Source organism: Carettochelys insculpta, chromosome 11 (assembly GCF_033958435.1).
Source record: "Carettochelys insculpta isolate YL-2023 chromosome 11, ASM3395843v1, whole genome shotgun sequence".
Classification (NCBI taxonomy): Eukaryota; Metazoa; Chordata; order Testudines; family Carettochelyidae; genus Carettochelys; species Carettochelys insculpta.
The window spans coordinates 4,437,441-4,455,027 of NC_134147.1; the positions used below are offsets into that span (position 1 = coordinate 4,437,441).

The 17,587-nt window shown below is 51.5% G+C and overlaps 2 protein-coding genes across 5 annotated transcripts in view; one reads left to right on the forward strand and one right to left on the reverse strand.

Moving 5' to 3' along the window:
• Window positions 1–872, reverse strand: part of HEMK1 (HemK methyltransferase 1, mitochondrial release factors N(5)-glutamine) — a 31,976-nt gene extending 31,104 nt beyond the window's left edge. For 3 of the 4 annotated variants that reach the window (XM_075005187.1, XM_075005185.1, XM_075005188.1), the window contains exon 1: window positions 644–872. The gene's annotated coding sequence lies outside the window, so the exon portion shown is untranslated. Of the gene's footprint in view, window positions 1–639 lie in introns of all 4 variants that reach the window. The other variant, XM_075005186.1, reaches the window with a different exon arrangement.
• A 7,102-nt stretch (window positions 873–7,974) lies between these two features.
• Window positions 7,975–13,838, forward strand: C11H3orf18 (chromosome 11 C3orf18 homolog). The gene is made up of 4 exons (XM_075006011.1): window positions 7,975–8,208; window positions 8,787–8,812; window positions 10,514–10,643; window positions 13,758–13,838. The coding sequence occupies exons 1-4, from the start codon at window positions 7,975–7,977 to the stop codon at window positions 13,836–13,838; spliced, it is 471 nt and encodes a 156-aa protein (XP_074862112.1).
• The last annotated feature ends 3,749 nt before the right edge of the window (window positions 13,839–17,587 follow it).

Consider the following 17,587-nt stretch of genomic DNA (forward strand, 5'->3'; position numbering starts at 1 on the left):
TTCTCACCTCCACATGACCTCATGGCACTTTGCCCAGATTTGGGCTGGGAGGAGCTGCCCGCCCACACGCCTGCCCGCTGGCCCTTCTCAGCCCCGGCTCCCATCAGCTCTAGTTACCCTCACCCCCTATGCAGGGGGAGGGCTGGGGTGACCCGGCCCAGCACCCCAGGTGTGTGTCCCAGGGCAACCTGCCACGCCAGGCCTGCTCGTCCCCTCCCCGGGCGACCCTGCCCAGGGAATGGGGGTGCTTGGTGCTGGGGCAGCAGAGGGCCACCCCCCCGACCCCTGCCGCGCCCGGCTCTGCCCCTCCCCCCCGCTGCGGAGAAGTGGGGTGCGGCAGTGGAGCAGGAGGCCGGGAACCCCCCGGCCCCTCCTGTCCATGGGGTGGTCTGGGGCGCTCGCCGCGGTGCCCCCAGAGGCGCGGGGGCTGCAGCGCGGCGGGGACCAGCGACCCACAGTCGCCTGTGAGGAGTCACGGGACAGCCGCCGCCATATTGCAGCCGCCCCCCCGGCAGTTTTGCCCCGACCCGCCATATTGGACACCCCAAACCTCTCCTCCTCCCCCCGCCACGCCGGGGCCGGGCGGCCACACACAGCCGCCTGCGCCCCCGCGCGGCGAGCGGGGCCGGGCTCGCTCACCAACCCGCAGCCGCCGCCGATTCCCGCCGGGCACGAGGCGGAGCCCGGAGCCGCCGCGGAGGAAGCCGCGTGCCCAGAGCCGGCTGGGGTGAGGGGTGGGAGCTCGGCCCCGGCGCCGCGGAGCCAGAGAAGGGGCCGCGGCGCGCACGTATCCACCCCGGCGGGCGGCGCCGCGATCAGGCCGGTCCCGGGCGAGCGCTGCACGTGTCAGCCCCGAGCCCGTGACGCGCGCGCAGCCCGTCTCTGCCAGGCGGGTGCCTCCAGCGCGGCAAACGCAGCGGCGAGTGTGACCCCGGCTCACAGGCCAGAGCCTGTTCTCCACCGCACGTGGTGGGGTGGCGGCCCAGCTGTGCGTGTGCCCGTCCCGCCGAGCACCACCCTCCCCTCTCCGGCCCTCGACAGACTTGGCTTTGGGGCTGCGGGGGTCTGGCAGGGGGCAGCAGCAGCGGTTGGTCCTTCCCCCGCGTTCCCCACAGCGGCAGGAGCTGCGGGGAGGCCAAGGGACAGGCACAGACAGGACTCCCCACACCGCCTGCCACCCCCGCAGCTCAGGGTCGCCAATGGAAGCTGCGTCTCTGCTGGTGAAACGTTACGCAGCTGCTCTTGAGCGACCCCAGTCCGCAGCTCGGTTTCCACGGCCTCTTGTCTTCCAAATTCCTTCCCACGGAGGGATGCTGAAGCTACGAGCTTAGATATAGGGTGCACCAGTTACAGGTATAGGTCAGAGTGTGTGTGTGTGTGTGTATACACATAGGTGCACTTTGAGATCCTCAGATAAAAGATGCAAGAGGTGCTGGAGCTAGGAGCAGCACCCTTGCCTTGAAGTAGTAATAACTACTAAACACGTTCTCAGGGGGGTAGCTGGCGTTAGTCTCTAGCTTGGCAAAAACAAAAACAAAAACAAGCAGTCCTGTAGCCTGTTGGAGGCTGAGGGAGTGGGTGGGCGCACAACTAAAAGATCCCCTTTAAGATGGGGATCCATTAAAACAATGCAGTCCCCACGTGAGTACGGGGGACAACTAAAGAGAAAACAAGAACGGGTATGGGGGAGTTAAAGGGTGAAAATAAGGGAACTGGAGGGGGATACTGAGCAGAGAGGTCCGGACAGCGCCCACTGCTCCCCGAAGGTGTTGAGGGAGCCAGTGTACGCTGCCCAGGGGAAGTCTGCCCGGATTCGTGAACAGATGGAAGAGCGGAAGTAGGCCCCACAGTTGTAGGTGTGTCATTCCCCCTCCCCCACAACCAGCCTCTTCTCCCTGGTCTTATAGATAGTTGTCCTGGCCAGGAGGAGGCTGACGAGGTCCCACGACTTTGTGGGGCCATGGATGGGCTGTGCCAGGATCAGAAGGTGCAGGGGAAAGTGCAGCCAGAACCTCAGCAGCAGGTTCTGGAGGAGCTGGAAGGGGGGCTGCAATCTGGCACACTCAAGGTAGAGGTGTGCCAGGGTCTCCCTTGTGCTGCAAAAGGAGCAGGTGTCTGGGATGTGGATGAACCACAGCAAGTACACGCCTGTCCTCACCGCTGCAGTCCTGTAGCACCTTAAAGACTAACAATTTCATCAATCAGGTCATGAGCTTCCATAGTTTTCTGATTTCAACCAACCCTCTGTAAAAATTGTCCCAGCACCCCTGGCCAGACAGAGAAGGCAAACTACCAACTGTCATGACCCCCACTGGCAGGGAAGTGAAGAAATTGCAGTGGGTGGAGGGGGAGGCCTTTCTGTGGATTTTCCGGAGAAGACTTGAGCGAGGCTAGAATTCCATATAACCAAGCTCAGGGGTCTACAATCTGCCCACATGCGGCTCTTTCAGGACTTCTTTGCGGCTCCTGACGCTATAATTGCAAAGAAAAGAAAAAAACCCACCCTCCTGATTATTTTCAATAAACGGTGACCGTCCTGCAGTAAACATGTATCACACTCCAAGTCATTGCCTGTGCGCTGTTCTTAAAACAGGATACAAAAAGCACCGTTTGATGGCATGTATTTAGGACCATCTCATTCACACGCACTGTCGCTCTTGAATTATTGGGGTTTTTACTGAATGAAAGGCTCTTCTTGCTATTTTGGTTGCCAACGCCTGACCGAGCCAGAAGCAAAGCAAAACACGCTACTAAAGGTTGTGCAGGAGCTGACGTCTCTCCCTTAATTCTGCGAGGCACGTGAAACTCCTTCCAGGCTCAGAGCGCATGAGAGGCTACGAATCCCAGTTTCCCACTGTGTAACCTCAATCTCCCTGCAGCCGCAACAGCTCATGAGTGACAAACAGGCTGGCCAACCCTGAGCCGGAGTCCTGTCCTCTCCCTGCCAATCCCTGGCAAAAAAGGAGATCAAAGCCAGAGAGCAGAGAAAGGGGAGGAGGGGTGGGCAGCTCCTGGCATCTTGGAAAATACAATGGCAAGTCGCGCAATGCCAGCAGCGGCAGGTCCTCTGTTGCTGGCGCAAGCAATCTGAGTTTCACTGTCCAGGGCAGCTCGTCAGTCCTGTCTCTGCCAAGCTAAGAACTACCCGTCTGCTCAAGTCACTCTCTGTAATCCATTGGAAGCAGTTTTCTGTTAGGGCAATTTGCTTCCATCCCCCAGCCCAAGCGTGCCTCACCCATCCTTCCACTCTTGTCCCGGTTGCGGCGGGAGACAACGCGATCAGAAAGACAGACAGACAGACAGACAGCAGCTCTCCGGGGACAAGGCCAGCAGCTACTGTGTCCGTGTGGGCTGTGGGTACTCCCCCGGCTGCCTGCTGGCTCGGGGAGCTTGGCCTGGGCTGCTCTCCCAGTCCGAGACGCACGCCTGGGACCAGAAGGGGACTCGACTCCTCACCTGGGAGGAATTAAGTAAGTGCTGATGTTATGGTTTTCTTCAGGCAGTGTGGGGGTGGGGGTGAGGGGGCATGCACTAGCTTGTTACACTGAAAGTAGGTGATACGGGGATGAATCCAGAGCAGGCCCCCAGGCTGAAAGCTGGCACGGGAAACTAGCATCAGCTCTGTCGGGAAACACTGAAGGCATATCCCTGTGTGAATATGCATCACCCAACACTGAAATGCAGCTACTTCTGGGGTGGAAATTGGCAGCTGTCCTGGCCCAGCCGTCCTGGAAAAACATACTTAGAAGAGACAGTGGGGACTAATGTCAGTTGAACAATGTAGGGGTGTGGGGTATTTTATGTAGGGCTAAAAGAAGTGACAGAGTTGGAATTTGGCCAGGACATTGGGGTTAATATAGCCAGACAATGAATTACCCCCACCCATCTCCCTCATTCCAGTATCTCAGATCTCACCCAAGACTGAATGAAGCTAGTGAATTGTAAAGGTTGCTCAGCTACGAGAAGAGGAGCTCACCAGGCAAATGGAGGGGAGGGCTAGGGTGACCACATTGTCCTATGGCAAATACAGGATACAGGCCTCAGGGAATGGGAACAGTGCCACTGTCCCGTGGCAGGGCACCTAAGCAATGGGGGCTGCTGCTCCAGGGTCAGGCACCAGGGATGAAGGGGAGTGGAGGATGGGGGATCCAGAACCCCCTGAGGGCTGGAGGTGTTCCAAAGCCTCCTGAGGGGGACAGGGAATGAAGCAAGAGCTGCCTCACTGAAGCGTGGGAGGCTGTGGAACGAGGCAGACGACGCACGGAGGGGCTCCCTGGCAGCGGTAGCTGCCTCCCCTAAGTGTAGGGCACCAGGGAAAGAGACAGTTGCTCTGTTGTGGAGTTCTCCAGCAGCAAGGGCTGTCATCGTGGGGTGTTGGGGAATGAGGCAGCTGCCCCAGAGAGGAGCTCCCCTGCAGCAGGAGCTGCTGCCCTAAGGCGAAGAGCTCCAGGGAACAGAGCAGCCACCCTGTGGAGGGGGTCCCTGGCAGGAGAGGCTGCCACCACCAGACACAGGGTGCCAGGGAACAGGAATCCTGCAAAATAAAGGACAGTTTGCCCATTTTTCTTTAAAAAAGTCGGGATGTCTGTGAGACAATTTAAATAAGGGACTGTCCCAGTAAAAAACAGATGGATGGTGACCCCAAGTGTGGGGGCTGCACTTGTATTGATTTAACTGGGAGTTGGTGAATTCCGTTCTCTCTGCTTTTCCTGAAGCATCCAAATCTTCCTTTCTGGTTAAAGTCTGTTTATTGAGGTTCCTTCCGTATCTGAAGGATCAAGACGGAAACCCTACCATGTGAAGTCCAACCGAGGTAGCGCTTTGAATGTGTCTGTTGATGAGGCTTAGGAGGACGGAAAAGATTTAGGTGGAAAGGGGTGAAGTGGGAGGTGACTCTGACGCAGGTGTGACTCTCCCACCAGACCCTCTGCCAGCCAGGCAGACCTTGGCAGATACACCCTGCCTCAGTTTCCTTCTCTGGAGTGGGCCTACTGGGCCTTCCCCATGCAGGGTGGAGTTGGTGGTCTGACCTCTCTAGCCCGGTCACTAACTAAGGGTACGTCTAGACTATGCAGAAAGTCGGTCTTCCAGAGTTCGATTTTGCCTGCCTGGTAGAGACGCGTGAAATCAAACTATCTGATGTCAGCAGTTGACCCCATATTCCTCAATATTGCGAGGAGTAAGGCAGTTGATGGGAGAATTTATTCTTAACCACAATTAAGAGAATTAATCCTCCCCCATTCAGATGGGAAGTGGCTAATTATAGCACAGTCCCGTTGTCCTCGTGACACCCTCTCATACTGCGGGCAGACCTATCTTCAGGGCCATGTAGAGGAATCAGGTTTGAGACACAGCTGTAATGGCTAATCCCGATAGTACCGCAATGTTGAATAACGTCTTTCCTCTGGAACCGTGCGGCCCAGGCTCTCTCCAAGAGAATCTCTTAAGGCCCCCAAATGGATCAGGCTGGGAAGATTTGGCCCATTGGAGAAATCTAAAGAGACGTGACCCAGTACTGGGAGGGGGAGAGACAGTGACTGTCCAGGAAGATAAAGCCCTGAAACCCTCACTGCTCAGAGCCTGTCACTGGACTATGGCAGCAGCTCTGCAGAATTCCATTCTCTCCCTCTAGCCCTTGAAATGAACTTGGAACGGCAGCTGCCCAAACTCCACCCCAGAAAGGCTCACGAAAGTTGGGTAATCGATTAGTCTGGGAGAGGCTGTGGAGCCAGCCACCACTTTCTATGGGAGATCCTATACCTCAGGACAGGAATGAGCTAAGAGTTAATGGTAACCCTGGGCAGTCCCTCCCCTATCGGCTGCCCCACACACAGTGGGGGAGATGTCCTGTTGAACATCATCCAAACTGATGGAAATTTCGGTTATGTTCATAGAAAAAAACCCAAACAAACACACATGTAAGAAAAAAAAGTATGTAGAATGTAAAAACTTTATGAACCAGTATGTGTGCATGCACACACACATGAAAATCCTTTTTAATGAGATGAATGAGCCTGGCACCCCGCAGCTGATCATGAAATGTCATGCACCCCACTTTGCACACCCCTCTTCTAAACCACATGGATGGAGTGCTCCTGAGAGCTGCAGATGAAAGGGCAGGCAGTATCACAGGCCCGGAAAGGGGAAGGAGGAGGAAAGGTGTAGTACAGAAGCCTGCTCTGTTGATGGCCCGTCTCACTCTGTGCAGAAGGATGGTAACCGGAGCAGCAAGGGGCATGTGGGTGTCAGTCTGTGCCACTGAGGACTACATAGGAGGCTCAGTGGCTGGCTACCTACAGGGTGGTTTTCAGAGGAAACCGCAAGGTCTTACTCTGAAAACCCACTTCCCATGAGGCTGCAATGACCAAATACCACTTGTTAAAGATAGTGGTTGATAGGGAATATACTTCTCTTGGATGATTGTTACTCTGGTTGGAACTATGAACATCCTAATAATTCCTTGTCCCTTTTCACCTGACACCCTAAAGACCTTTGGGAAATACCACTACCTTGCCAGACAGGTGGGGAACTCAGCAAAGAGGTAATAAAAGTAGAATCATCAGACCTGCATAGCCACTGACTCTGTGGGTCCTATGAGGCTCAAGCATCATGGAAAAAAAAATAGTGGGGGCTCAGCTCCAGGAGCCAAACGTGGAAAGTGTTGAGTTCTGTGCCGCATATAGCTAGGGGCGTGGAGTTTGTTTATAAACAGAGGAAGGGTGGTTAAGGGTATGTCTATGCTACTGGATAGATCAACCCTGCCAAGTTTGATCTTCCAGGGTTTGATTTTGCACTCCTAGCGGGGATGTGCGAAATTGAACTCTCTGGGTTCGGCAGTCTACTCCTGCACTCCCCATTATCGCGAGGAGTGAGGGAGGTTGACAGGAGAGTTTCTCTCATCGACCTCCCTCTGTGTGGATGGCCCGGTAAGTTGATTGCAGATAAGTCGATTCTAGCGATGCAATTGACATAGCTAGAACTGCCTATCTGCAACTGACTTTACTCCCTAGTGTAGACCGAGCCAAAAATAACCAAAAAGACTTGTCCTGAAATTAAGGATTGTTAGATGATCCTAAAAGCATTGCCGGGGACTTCAGTGAAAGCATAGGAAGTAAAGGAACCATTTTCAGAATGGAAAAAAATAAATAGAGGTATCCACCAGGGACCTGTGCTGTTCAACATATTCAGAAATGATCTGGAAAAATGGGTAAACAGGGAGGGGGCTAAGTTTGCAGATGATACAGAATTACTCAAGATCGACCTCTGCTTTGGACGTCACTTAAGAAATCTAAAGGGATCTCACAAAACCGGGTGATCTGGCAACAAAAAGGCAGATGAAATTCAATGCTAAATGCAAAGTAATGCACATGGTAAAATGGAATACCAAGCATACTTAAAAAATGATGGCGCCTAAATGAACAGTCACCCATTGCAAAAGAGATTTTGGAGTTATTTGTGTTGTTTCCAGAGTACTGCAAATTTAAAAGAATCCTTCTTACTATGCCTGCACCCTGAGGTGCACAGGGGGTCATATGCACCTCTGCACTCACCGTCAGTGTGGCTCTTGCAACCTGATTTTGACATGCTCCGATTCCACTAACTTCACCTGGAACTGGAGGGGCTCAGCATTTCTGGAAAGCTAGCCACTTTCCCTCTCAGGGTGAGCACCCAAAACAATTTTCTAAACCCCACCCCACTACCCAAAAAAGTATATCTCATCTATCTCATACTCCGAATCAGTTGCCCTTTCAGAAAATGATTGTCATGTAGGACTGTCACCTTGCGCGTCTGTGACTCACAGAACTTCTGCTTGTCTCTCGCAAACCCAGGGAGAAGCAACAGGATTCCCTCAGAGAGGGGCCAACAAAGAAGATGTTGCAGGAGAGGGCCCACAGGAGAGTCCTTGACGTGAGGGAAGGCGCTATGACTTTGTAGCAGAAATCGAGGAGGCCTGACTTGGGGCTCATGTCCAGGATGAGTTACAGCACGCCCTCTGTATATGATTTGTACCTCAGCACTGTGACCAACCCTGAACCACACTCAGGGTCAACCATGGACAGGACGGTACCAGAAACTGCCACCATAAGCCCTGATACCACCAGCTTTAACAGCACCAAAATGCCAGATGTGGTGAGCAGCAGGCCTGGCATGGGCACAATGCTGCTGACATTTGGAATCCTTACTGTGATCGGGTTGGCTGTAGCTATGGTAAGAGACCCACGCTCCAGGGCATTCCAGATACTTTTCTTTCAAACAAAGAGAGTGATTTATGAACGCTGGTCGTAATCCCAGTAATTTGACTGAACCGAAAAGGAGTCACCCCATGAGAGAGCTGCACAAAAGTTGTGGGCAGAAAAAGTCTCTGAGATCAGCAACTTTTATCAATCTTCATCCAGTGCTCAGAAAGAACCTCGTCTGGGAGTAGTGTGTAGGCTGCCAGTGGGAACACAAATTGCAACACAAGGCTCAAGTCCTGTGATCCCCCAGCCTTTTAAAACTGAGATCTACCGTGTCTCCTATTGCACCCGGAAGACAATTAGGTTGACTAGCCATAGTTAGCTCTTGACAAGTCCACATTGGCTATTCCTTGTCAGTCTGTTTATTCGCGAGGTGCTTACAAACTGATTGGTTAGTCATTTGTTCCCGTATCTTTCCAGGTACCAAAGTTAGGGTGACTGGTGTGTAATTCTCCAGGTCCTCTTTGTTCCCCTTTCTAAAGTTAGGCACTGTCTCCTGCTCTTCTCCTCACTGGGACTCTCTTAATGGTGTTTCTCTTTCTCCTCCAGGTTCTCTATATCAGAAAGAGGAAGAGGTAAGTTCAGTCTGCTTTCGGCAAGTCTTGATGCTTCAAAGCTAAAGCAAAGGCCAGACAATCTCTAGCAGGCAGGGGAACATATTTCTATAAGAATGCAGAATTCCCTCCCCTTCTTCCCGCAATCGTATGTTCCTTTTAAAGCGAGCTCCAGAGTAGATCCCTTGACATTTTGGAAGCCAAATGCCCCCTGAACGTGGGATAGGTCTCCTACACAACTCCTAACGCATCTCACATGAAGAGATGGGGACTGATCTGTGTTTGCACCAGTAGTACCATAGGCCCTGGGGCAAGAAGGGAAGGGTGCCCGGCTCCATGACCTTGAGTGGGCAAGGCTTAGGGCTTTTGGCAGTTGTACAGAATTAGCGTCGCTCAGCAAAGCTGCTTGTGCCAGGGCCCAGTTCTCCAAATCTGGGGTTAGCTTGGGGAAGGGCTTTAGGTCTCCCCACTTCCCCCAACACCCATTAAGCTTACAGCTCTCATGCACTAAGAGTATGGGGTTGCTCCAGCTCTGCAGAGCTAGTGCTGGTGCAGGGGATGCTCCAGCCTGGTGGGAGCAGCCCCAGTCCCTGGGGTGCCATGGGGGTGGGGGAGGGACAGCTGGGGAGGTCAACTGGTTAATCACCTAAACAGGATTTTACAACCCTAATACATAGTGGTGGATCTGCTGGTCAGAAAACTTACAAGCTGGTGCCCAAAGCAGAGATCTGAATGAAAGAGAAGCAGCTAATCATGGCGCAGAAATGTTTGGCCTGCAGACATACCCATGGTTTAGTGAGCAGAACCCAGCCACAGGCAGGCAAGGGTCATGCGGAGAACATGTCATCTGAGCCTTGGCCAAAAGGAATATCTGGTGGCCCAGTCCAGACGACTCTGGAATTTCTTCCTCCCTACAAAATACCACTCTCAATATCGGCCGGGGCTCTGACAGTGACACACAAGTATGCCTGTGTGGTGGAGTTGACAGGCTTCCTGTGGCTGCTTTGTCAGGCCAGCCTGAAAGGAGACCTTTTGTGGGGTCGCTTGGTGGCTCAGGCTGCGTTAGTCTGAAAGCAGGTAAGCCACACAGAACTACAAGGTATGCGTGTGCCCATCGGCTCTGAAGAGTTCCTCTTAGAGTTAAGGTACCTATCCCACCTTCCTCCGTCTTCCAACCCCATCCCAGATTATTGGCAGAGACTGGGCTAAGAGTCAGGCACAGGCCTCCACCATCGGAGAGGAAGATGTAATTTCACCAGCAGTAGCAGGTTTTTATCCTCTAGGGGAGGGGATTACAGCACTCGGACCCAGCATGTTACACACTCCCCAAGCCAGATAAAGCTCCACCTCAGCTTCTGAGGTCAGTTTAAATCCCCAGATGGGCCTTGTTAGCTTGGTAATTGAGCCCTGCACATTCAGTACAGGCCCTTTCCACTTTGGTAGACAAAACAACCTAGTAGCAGCAGTAGGGACTCATGTTTGCTCCTGCGCAGGGACGTGGCACTTGGTGAGTCATGGCCAGATCCTCTCTCAGCAACAGCAAGAAGCACCCCAGCATAGAAAACACACCTGTACACACAGGCCTCCACTCCCATCCAGACACACACCTCAGCAGCCGCCCAGCAGCTGGGAGGGGGAGAAGCCTAATTATTCTCCTTTGCTCCCCTCTTTCCTCGGCTGTGGGCTTTGATGCTGCACTTTTGCCCTCCTTTCTGCCGGCAGGTTAGAGAAGCTGCGGCACCAGCTCATGCCCATGTACAACTTCGACCCCACGGAAGAACAGGACGAGCTGGAACAGGAGCTGCTTGAGCACGGGAGAGATGCAGCGTCTTCCCAGGCTGCCCAGAGCAAGGTATCCGTTGCCTTCCACAGTCACGTAGCCCTTCTGCCTGTCTTGGCCCAGGCAGAGACGTGCCGGCCTGTTATTCCCCAGCCTGGCAGATGCCTTGGCTTTAGTCTTGCAACACATGCTGTTTGTGGGGCTGCATGGGGAGTGAGCCACAGAGCCTACCGGGACTTCACTAGCCACACAGCACACATGGGGGCGGGGAGGCTTAAACAGCATAGGAGGTAATGGGGAAAAGGGAGATGGTCACAGGGCTGTCATTACAGGGAGCTGGCGGGAAGGGAAATGTCCTGGTCTCTATCGTTCACTCCCTGCTGGGCTCTCTCTTGGGCTGCCAGCCTCCCTCAGCCAGCATTGTCACCTGACTTCCTCTTTGGATGCCCCGTGGGTTGGCCATCCAGTCAAACCAGGTAGGCTCTAAACTTCCTCTGGAGGAGCAGAAACAAACAATCTAAATGCAAGTTCAAATAAATCGTCAAACTAACAGCCCTTCTGTCCCTGGCTTCAGTGCGGGTCCCTTATTTTCCTCTCTCTCGGAGTTTTACTTGTAGGAGCCTGTGATGTCCTTATACCATCCTTTCCTGTATGTTATCCTCCCCACCCACACCTCAGCAGTCTTTCCCAAAGGGAGCTCTGTAGCCTAGTTATAACACCTACCTCTGTCTCCTTTGGCCAGAAAGCAATTAATGTCACCCCCAGCAGCATAGCATGACTAGTGGCATTTCTCTCTCTTCCCTTGCAACTAAGTCCCATCAAAGGGAGCAACCTGCTTCACATCTGCATGAAGGAACTTAACCCCCAGCTGGCTCACAGGGCAGCTGTGGAGAAGTGTGCCTCAACAGAGGGCCTTGCTGTGGGCGGCAGGGCTGTAGCCAGCTTCCAGGAGTGCATGTGGCAGCTTGGAGGAGACAAGCAATGGTAAAGAATGGATGGACTAGGCTAAAGTAAGGGTACATCTATACTTACTGGAATATCAACCTGATCAGGGTTGATCTTCCAGGGGTCGATTTCACATGCCTAGTGGGGACGCGCAAAATCAAATGATCAGGGCTCGACAGTCGACCTTGGTACTCCTCATTATCGCAAGGAAGGCCAGATAAGTCGCTCCTAGATACTTTGTTCCCAGCTACACAATTGTCAAAGCTGGAATCGAAGTATCTAGGATAGACCTTTGGGTCTAGTGTAGACCTGCCCTAAGAGTGCTACTGCCTCCGAGGCTTTGGAAGGAAGATGAGTTTCTTCTTTAGCTCAGGTGGGAAGGGCTTGTGCATTTGCAGAAGAAGAAACAGGCTCTGGCTTTGACAGGATGATCTGAACAGCCACGACATGCACCCTAATGACAACTGCAAAGGGTTGTGGGGCTGGCGATTTGCTACACTAGGTGCTTTGAAATGAGCAGCCTCACTAGTTGTTTTCAGCTGTTGTTACAGCCCTTGCAGTATCTTGCTCAAGAGATGAGCTCTGGGCCGGTTTGCTCAGAGTACCAGGTTGTGGGAGGAGCTGGGAAAGGGCCTTCTTCCGGATGCCAGCCAGTTTTGCATTGCTTTGTGTCTCGAAGGAAAGGAGAAATGTTCTTGTGAAATGCAGGGGCAGCAGGGACGGCTGGAACAGGTACGTCTCAGAGCAAGTGACCTGATAGTGCAGCCTGTCTGTACAGCAGAACCTTTAGATTCCTCTTCTGCTGTACCACCCAGCTCACAAGTCCTTTCTATTTCCTCTGGAGCTCTTGTTTTCACACACGCACATTTCACTTCATATATGTAACGAATCAGCACAGATTAACGGGGCTGGGAGAAGAGAGGACAAATAAACATAAACTGTAATTGTCAAGCCTTTTCGCCAAAGGAACCTCCCCATTGCCTAAGCACACATGTAAAATGTAGCTGCACACTGTAATTTGGGCCGGTGAAGACACCTGACGTAACAGGGAAAGTTTGGTGGCATTTGCTTCTGTATCTTCTCGTTCAGAATCACCATCTTAAAATTCTGCTTCCAGAACTCACCAGGGTCCCTGAGAATACACACTGCTTCCATCAACATGCGCACAGGCTGCAAACCTTTGATCCAGAGGCTGAATGCCCTGAAATACATGGGGCTTTTGGATAAGGGGTTGTGGTGGACCCTTGGTCACAGTGAGGGTCCGCCACCAAATTTGGACCCAAGTCTGGGTTTAGATTCCCATTGCCTGCCCCAGCATGCGGGGTGTTTGTACAAACCTAACTCTGCACGTAGCAGGGAGCTGGGTTGCTATGTTGTAGGGATCCCTTGTATCACTGCCTGTGTGTGTGGTGTGAAAGGGTTGTTGGTGGCAAAGGGTTGTGTGTTTAAAATGTTGAGTTTTGAAAAGTAGGGGAATAGTACATAAAGGGAAGGATTCTGAATAAATGCTGCTAGGAAGAAATGCAGGATGGGTGGATCATAGAATCGTAGACTCATAGTGTTGGAAGAGACCTCAGGAGCTTGTCAAGTCCAAGCCCCTGCTCAAAGCAGGACCAATCCCAGTTAAGGATAATGAAGAGTTCATTTGGGTAAGAAAGGGAGGAAAACCAGCACAGCAGCAATGCTAAGGGCAATCCCAGCTTTGGAGAAGTGCATCACCTGCCTGGGATAGAACTTCTGCAGGACTCCTCACAACCCCTGGGGCTGGCTAGTTTGCAGCAGCCTGCAAAAAGATGGCCATGTTTAAAGTAGTAAGAGAGACCATGCAAGTTAGCACCCACAATTCAGCACGTGGCAAGCTGCAGAGCCTCCCTGAAGCAGGAATCACAGTGCTGCAATGGTTTGGAAGTGACGGCCTGGTCACAATACCGATAAAAAGATAAGCCATTCGAAGGGGCAGGGAGAGCGAGAGAGAGAGTGGTACATGTCGCTAGTCCATGCAGCCTGAGGAAATGACATCGAGTGATTGTCTGTGGGTGTAAATTGGCTTGTCTCCATTGACGTCAGTATCTGGCTCAGTGTGTATTTGGGTCACCGACTTGTCAACCACAGAGTTTTCTAATCCAGCTCACCCTAGTGATGAATGTAGGTAAGATGCTGTGTAGTTTATGGACAGACTTGTGGATTTGTCTATATTCCTGCACTCCCTGCCTTGTCTCATCCCTCACGGCTCCATTGCAGATCCTCCAGACAAGTCACGGAACCCTCCAGAGACCCAGCCGTCTCGTGTTCACAGATGTCGCTAATGCTATTAATGCCTGAATGACGCCTGGCCCTGCTTTGGATCGCACTGAGATCAGGGAGGACAGAGCCAACCCGCTGCATGCCACACGCATGGATGGAGACACCGAGCCTAATGATTGCCGCATCTGTTTGCTCTGCGATGGGGAGCAGTGCTGGGCATTAATGTACCCTAGGAAGCAAATGCTTGATGGTGGCTGCAGCAACTTTGGGAGCCTCCGTTACTACCAAAGGGCCCTGCGCTGCCATGCTCCGATTTCAGGAGTGATCCTGGTTAGTTCCCTCTTACCCAGCTATGCGGGATGAAGACTCAGCTTGAAGACAGTTTGTGTCACTCAGACAACTGGACTTTACTGAGTCATGGGATTATGCTGGGAGTAGGAACCCTTGTTTTGAAGGGCTTTTCTGATGGTTTTATACCATAAGATCGCAACATTGTTGTCCAGCAGGTTAATCTGTTCGTTTCCACAGAGCTTTGGCAGATGCCTGGGGGTGAGCTGAAGCCCCTTGAGTTGGAAGGCTCAGAAGCGCTCCTGAGCACTTGGTGTTATCCCTGGGACAAGCTTGTCTGTCTTGTTTCTTGTGCTGTCCAGGTTGTTCCTAAACGTGCTCATGGGGTAACACTCAAAGATTGCTTGTGGGCTTCTGTTAGGTTTCGACCGCACGAGTGTTTCACTAGTTTTAAAAGGTGAACCAAAGACCTTTGGGGAAATAAATTGATTCCATTACGTCTAAACAGAGGAAATGGTTGAACGTGTCAGATCAGTCAGACAAGTAACTCAACGTCTAGAAGAAGGGACCTCCCTACTCCCTCAGGCTTAGCTAGGAGAGGTAGGGACTGCAGACCAGACACCACCATGGTGGAATGACAACAACAGGGCTCTGGAATAGTCTCATCCATTCCAGTGTTTTGGCTGAGGAAAGATGGTCCTTATAGAGCAAAGCTTTATGAGGAAAGAGGAATAGCACTTTGAGGAAAGGGGTAGGAGTGTGTGGGTGTGAGAGAGAAAACTACAAATGAATAAATTTCAGAACAAAACAATCCAAAGTCTGATCCTTACTTATTTACCTGCCAGGATCCATATTCAGGGGGTTTTTGCTTCTCCTGCTGAAACAGGTGCTCCCATCTGAAGCAGCGCACAGTGTTAAAAATTGCCCTGCTTTCAGTTAGGGACGCAGGAGAAATGCAAAATCCTGAACTGGGATCATGGTAAGTAAAAACAAACCCCTTTGGTTTGCCTCTGTCACTGGTGCACTCTCCCACAACTATGTTGTTAATGAATACAGGGAGTGAGAGGAATGCTGACGAGGAAGCCCATAGGCAGGAGTGGTGTTATGGGGTCTCCCAGGCCCCCACTGGCCAGTGTGATATGCTGCAGTGTGAAGCTAGCACTGTAATAAGCAGAGGCTTCTGGCAGGAACCTAGAGGAAAAGCAATATGGACATGTATTGCAGGGAGACCAAAAGTAGGAAAGTGTAAAACAGGCTGCCTGTAAGTTTCCCGGCACCCCTGGTCCCCAATACAGCCAGATCACAAGACAGCTACTGTACCTGGCCTGTCCCTTTCTCCAAGCCTGAAACTGAAGTGGGAAACCGGGGACCATAGCCAAATGAGAGAGCCACCTGCATACCTGTCATATTCTAACTTCAGTGACTCCCACCACCCCCAGCGAAAAGTCCTGTTACATATTCGTGCCAGAAGTAGATTGTAATACCAGGCCATGGGCCTGTACCTATTGTTCTATATAGCTATATCCAAAAGATCCCACTGTCCCACTGGGAAGTTTATGCCCTGATGTAGGCAGCACATGCATGTGTACATCAGCCCAGCTGATGCACTAGTGATTTATTGGTTTTAATTTAGCACCATGCAGAACTGCCTTCTGCCCATGAGCTCCAGTGCCGAGAGAACCAACAGCAGGACTCTCAGAGTAAAGCGCTCTCTCTCTAACTTGACAGCCAGAATCTGAAAGCATACTGGTATTTACAAAGTGGGCATTCTGCAAAGGAGCAGGACTGACTGGCAGAGTGTCCGACTCTTCAGGTATTCAGTTGAATGGGGCCCGTTGGGACTTGTTGGTTGGTGTACTCTTCCTCAAATAGTTTTCTTACAGATTTCCCCCTTTCACTTGTGTAAATACCCTTCCTTCTTGTAGGCCCAATACTGCATCCCCTTCTCATGTAAGTTGTGCTTCCTCACCAGCAAGGCTTCCTCTGATTCTTTCCATCCAGGGGCAGAATAAATTTTGTTACATGCACCAAAACATATGGGGATGTGCACCACCAGTATAAACACATGTTGCTGGCTTTGGGCGTCTGCTAATCACCTGGCAGCATCTGGGTCTCTGCTGGGCGGCTGCCCAAGCGCTCAGCTTACAGGAAACGTTGGTCACCAGAGTATTCACCGACACAACTCACCTTTATAGGTTCAAGTCTTTTTTTGTTTGTTTTTTTAAACTTGCCCTCTCGGTTAAAAGCTTGAGGATACAAGGAATGTATTTGATCCTAGAGTCTGTAGCTACCCTTGGGAAAATAGCCCTTGCTGCACAGCCAGAAGACAACTGGACTCTATGAAAAGGCATCCCGGCACCTCAACTACAGGCTGCAATTAGTGTTCCCACTCCAAAAGGATTGCTCACAACAGGGGGAGGTGCATGGAAGTAGGCCTGAGCCTCAGCGGGTGTAATACATCCCAGCTCCACAGGGTTCAGTGGATATTGTCCATGAGCCAGCTCCATCAATACACTTGGAAGCCTAATTCAATGGGAATTAGATGCTGCTGCCTTTGGGGTTCCGGGCCCATGGGCTTCAATGCTGCTATGCTGATTTGATTGCAGCTGAGAATCTAAATCAAACACTCTGCTTCAAAAGACCTAGTGTAACCCACGCGCCTATGGGGTGCGGTTTGCTCTCATGTAGCAGCCCTTAGACCACTTACACAGAGAAAGAGTAAGTCTTCTGTATGGCCTTAACTGAGAACTGAGCGGCTTCTAGCTCAAACTACAGAGGCTCCTGCACTGACAACAAGAGGGCCCAGGTTTAAACCCACCCAGTGGGGCGGGGTACAATAATACCAGCTTAGAGATGGTAACCAGCAGTGGTGCATTCATCTCTCTGTGGTCTGGGAGCTCTTCTGGGTGGCTTTAAAACCAAACACCATTGGCTTTTTACTTCTTTGAACATTGCTCAAGACCTGTCACTGACAAGAATATCTTTAATGGGTTGTTTTGATACACAAAACTGTAACAGGGATAGTTCCTAAAACTAATTGCTGTGAACCCCTTCCTGGCCCTCCCCGAGAAGTTTCTGACCAATGCACGTCATCTACCTAGAACCAAACCTGCACCTTGTCATGTCTCAGGGCCGAGACCTATAGTATATCATGAGAGGACATAGCTCCTCTCTTAGATTCAAATGGTTCTCTTCTCTAAGGCTGTGTCTACACTTGCATTCTTCTTTCGAAAGAGGCATGCAAAGGAGGGAAATCGAAAATGCAAATGAGGTGCAGATTTACATATCTGGCACCTCATTTGCCTATTCTTATTTCAAAATAGCTTCTTTCGAAAGAAGACAACCAATGTAGACTCTGCTCTTTCGAAAGTAAACCCCATCTTCGAAAGAATCCTTCTTCCCATAAAAAAGGGAAGAGGGATTTTTTTCAAAGATGGGGTTTACTTTCAAAAGCGTAGCATCTACACTGGTTTTCTTCTTTCGAAAGAAGCTATTTCGAAATAAGAATATGCAAATGAGGTGTCAGACATATAAATCTG

Coding starts and splice junctions, on each gene's coding strand:
- C11H3orf18 (XM_075006011.1), top strand. CDS start 7,975: ATGAGTTACAGCACGCCCTCTGTATATGATTTGTACCTCAGCACTGTG. Junction 8,209..8,786: donor TCGGGTTGGCTGTAGCTATG/GTAAGAGACCCA, acceptor TTTCTCCTCCAG/GTTCTCTATATCAGAAAGAG. Junction 10,644..13,757: donor CCCAGGCTGCCCAGAGCAAG/GTATCCGTTGCC, acceptor GCTCCATTGCAG/ATCCTCCAGACAAGTCACGG.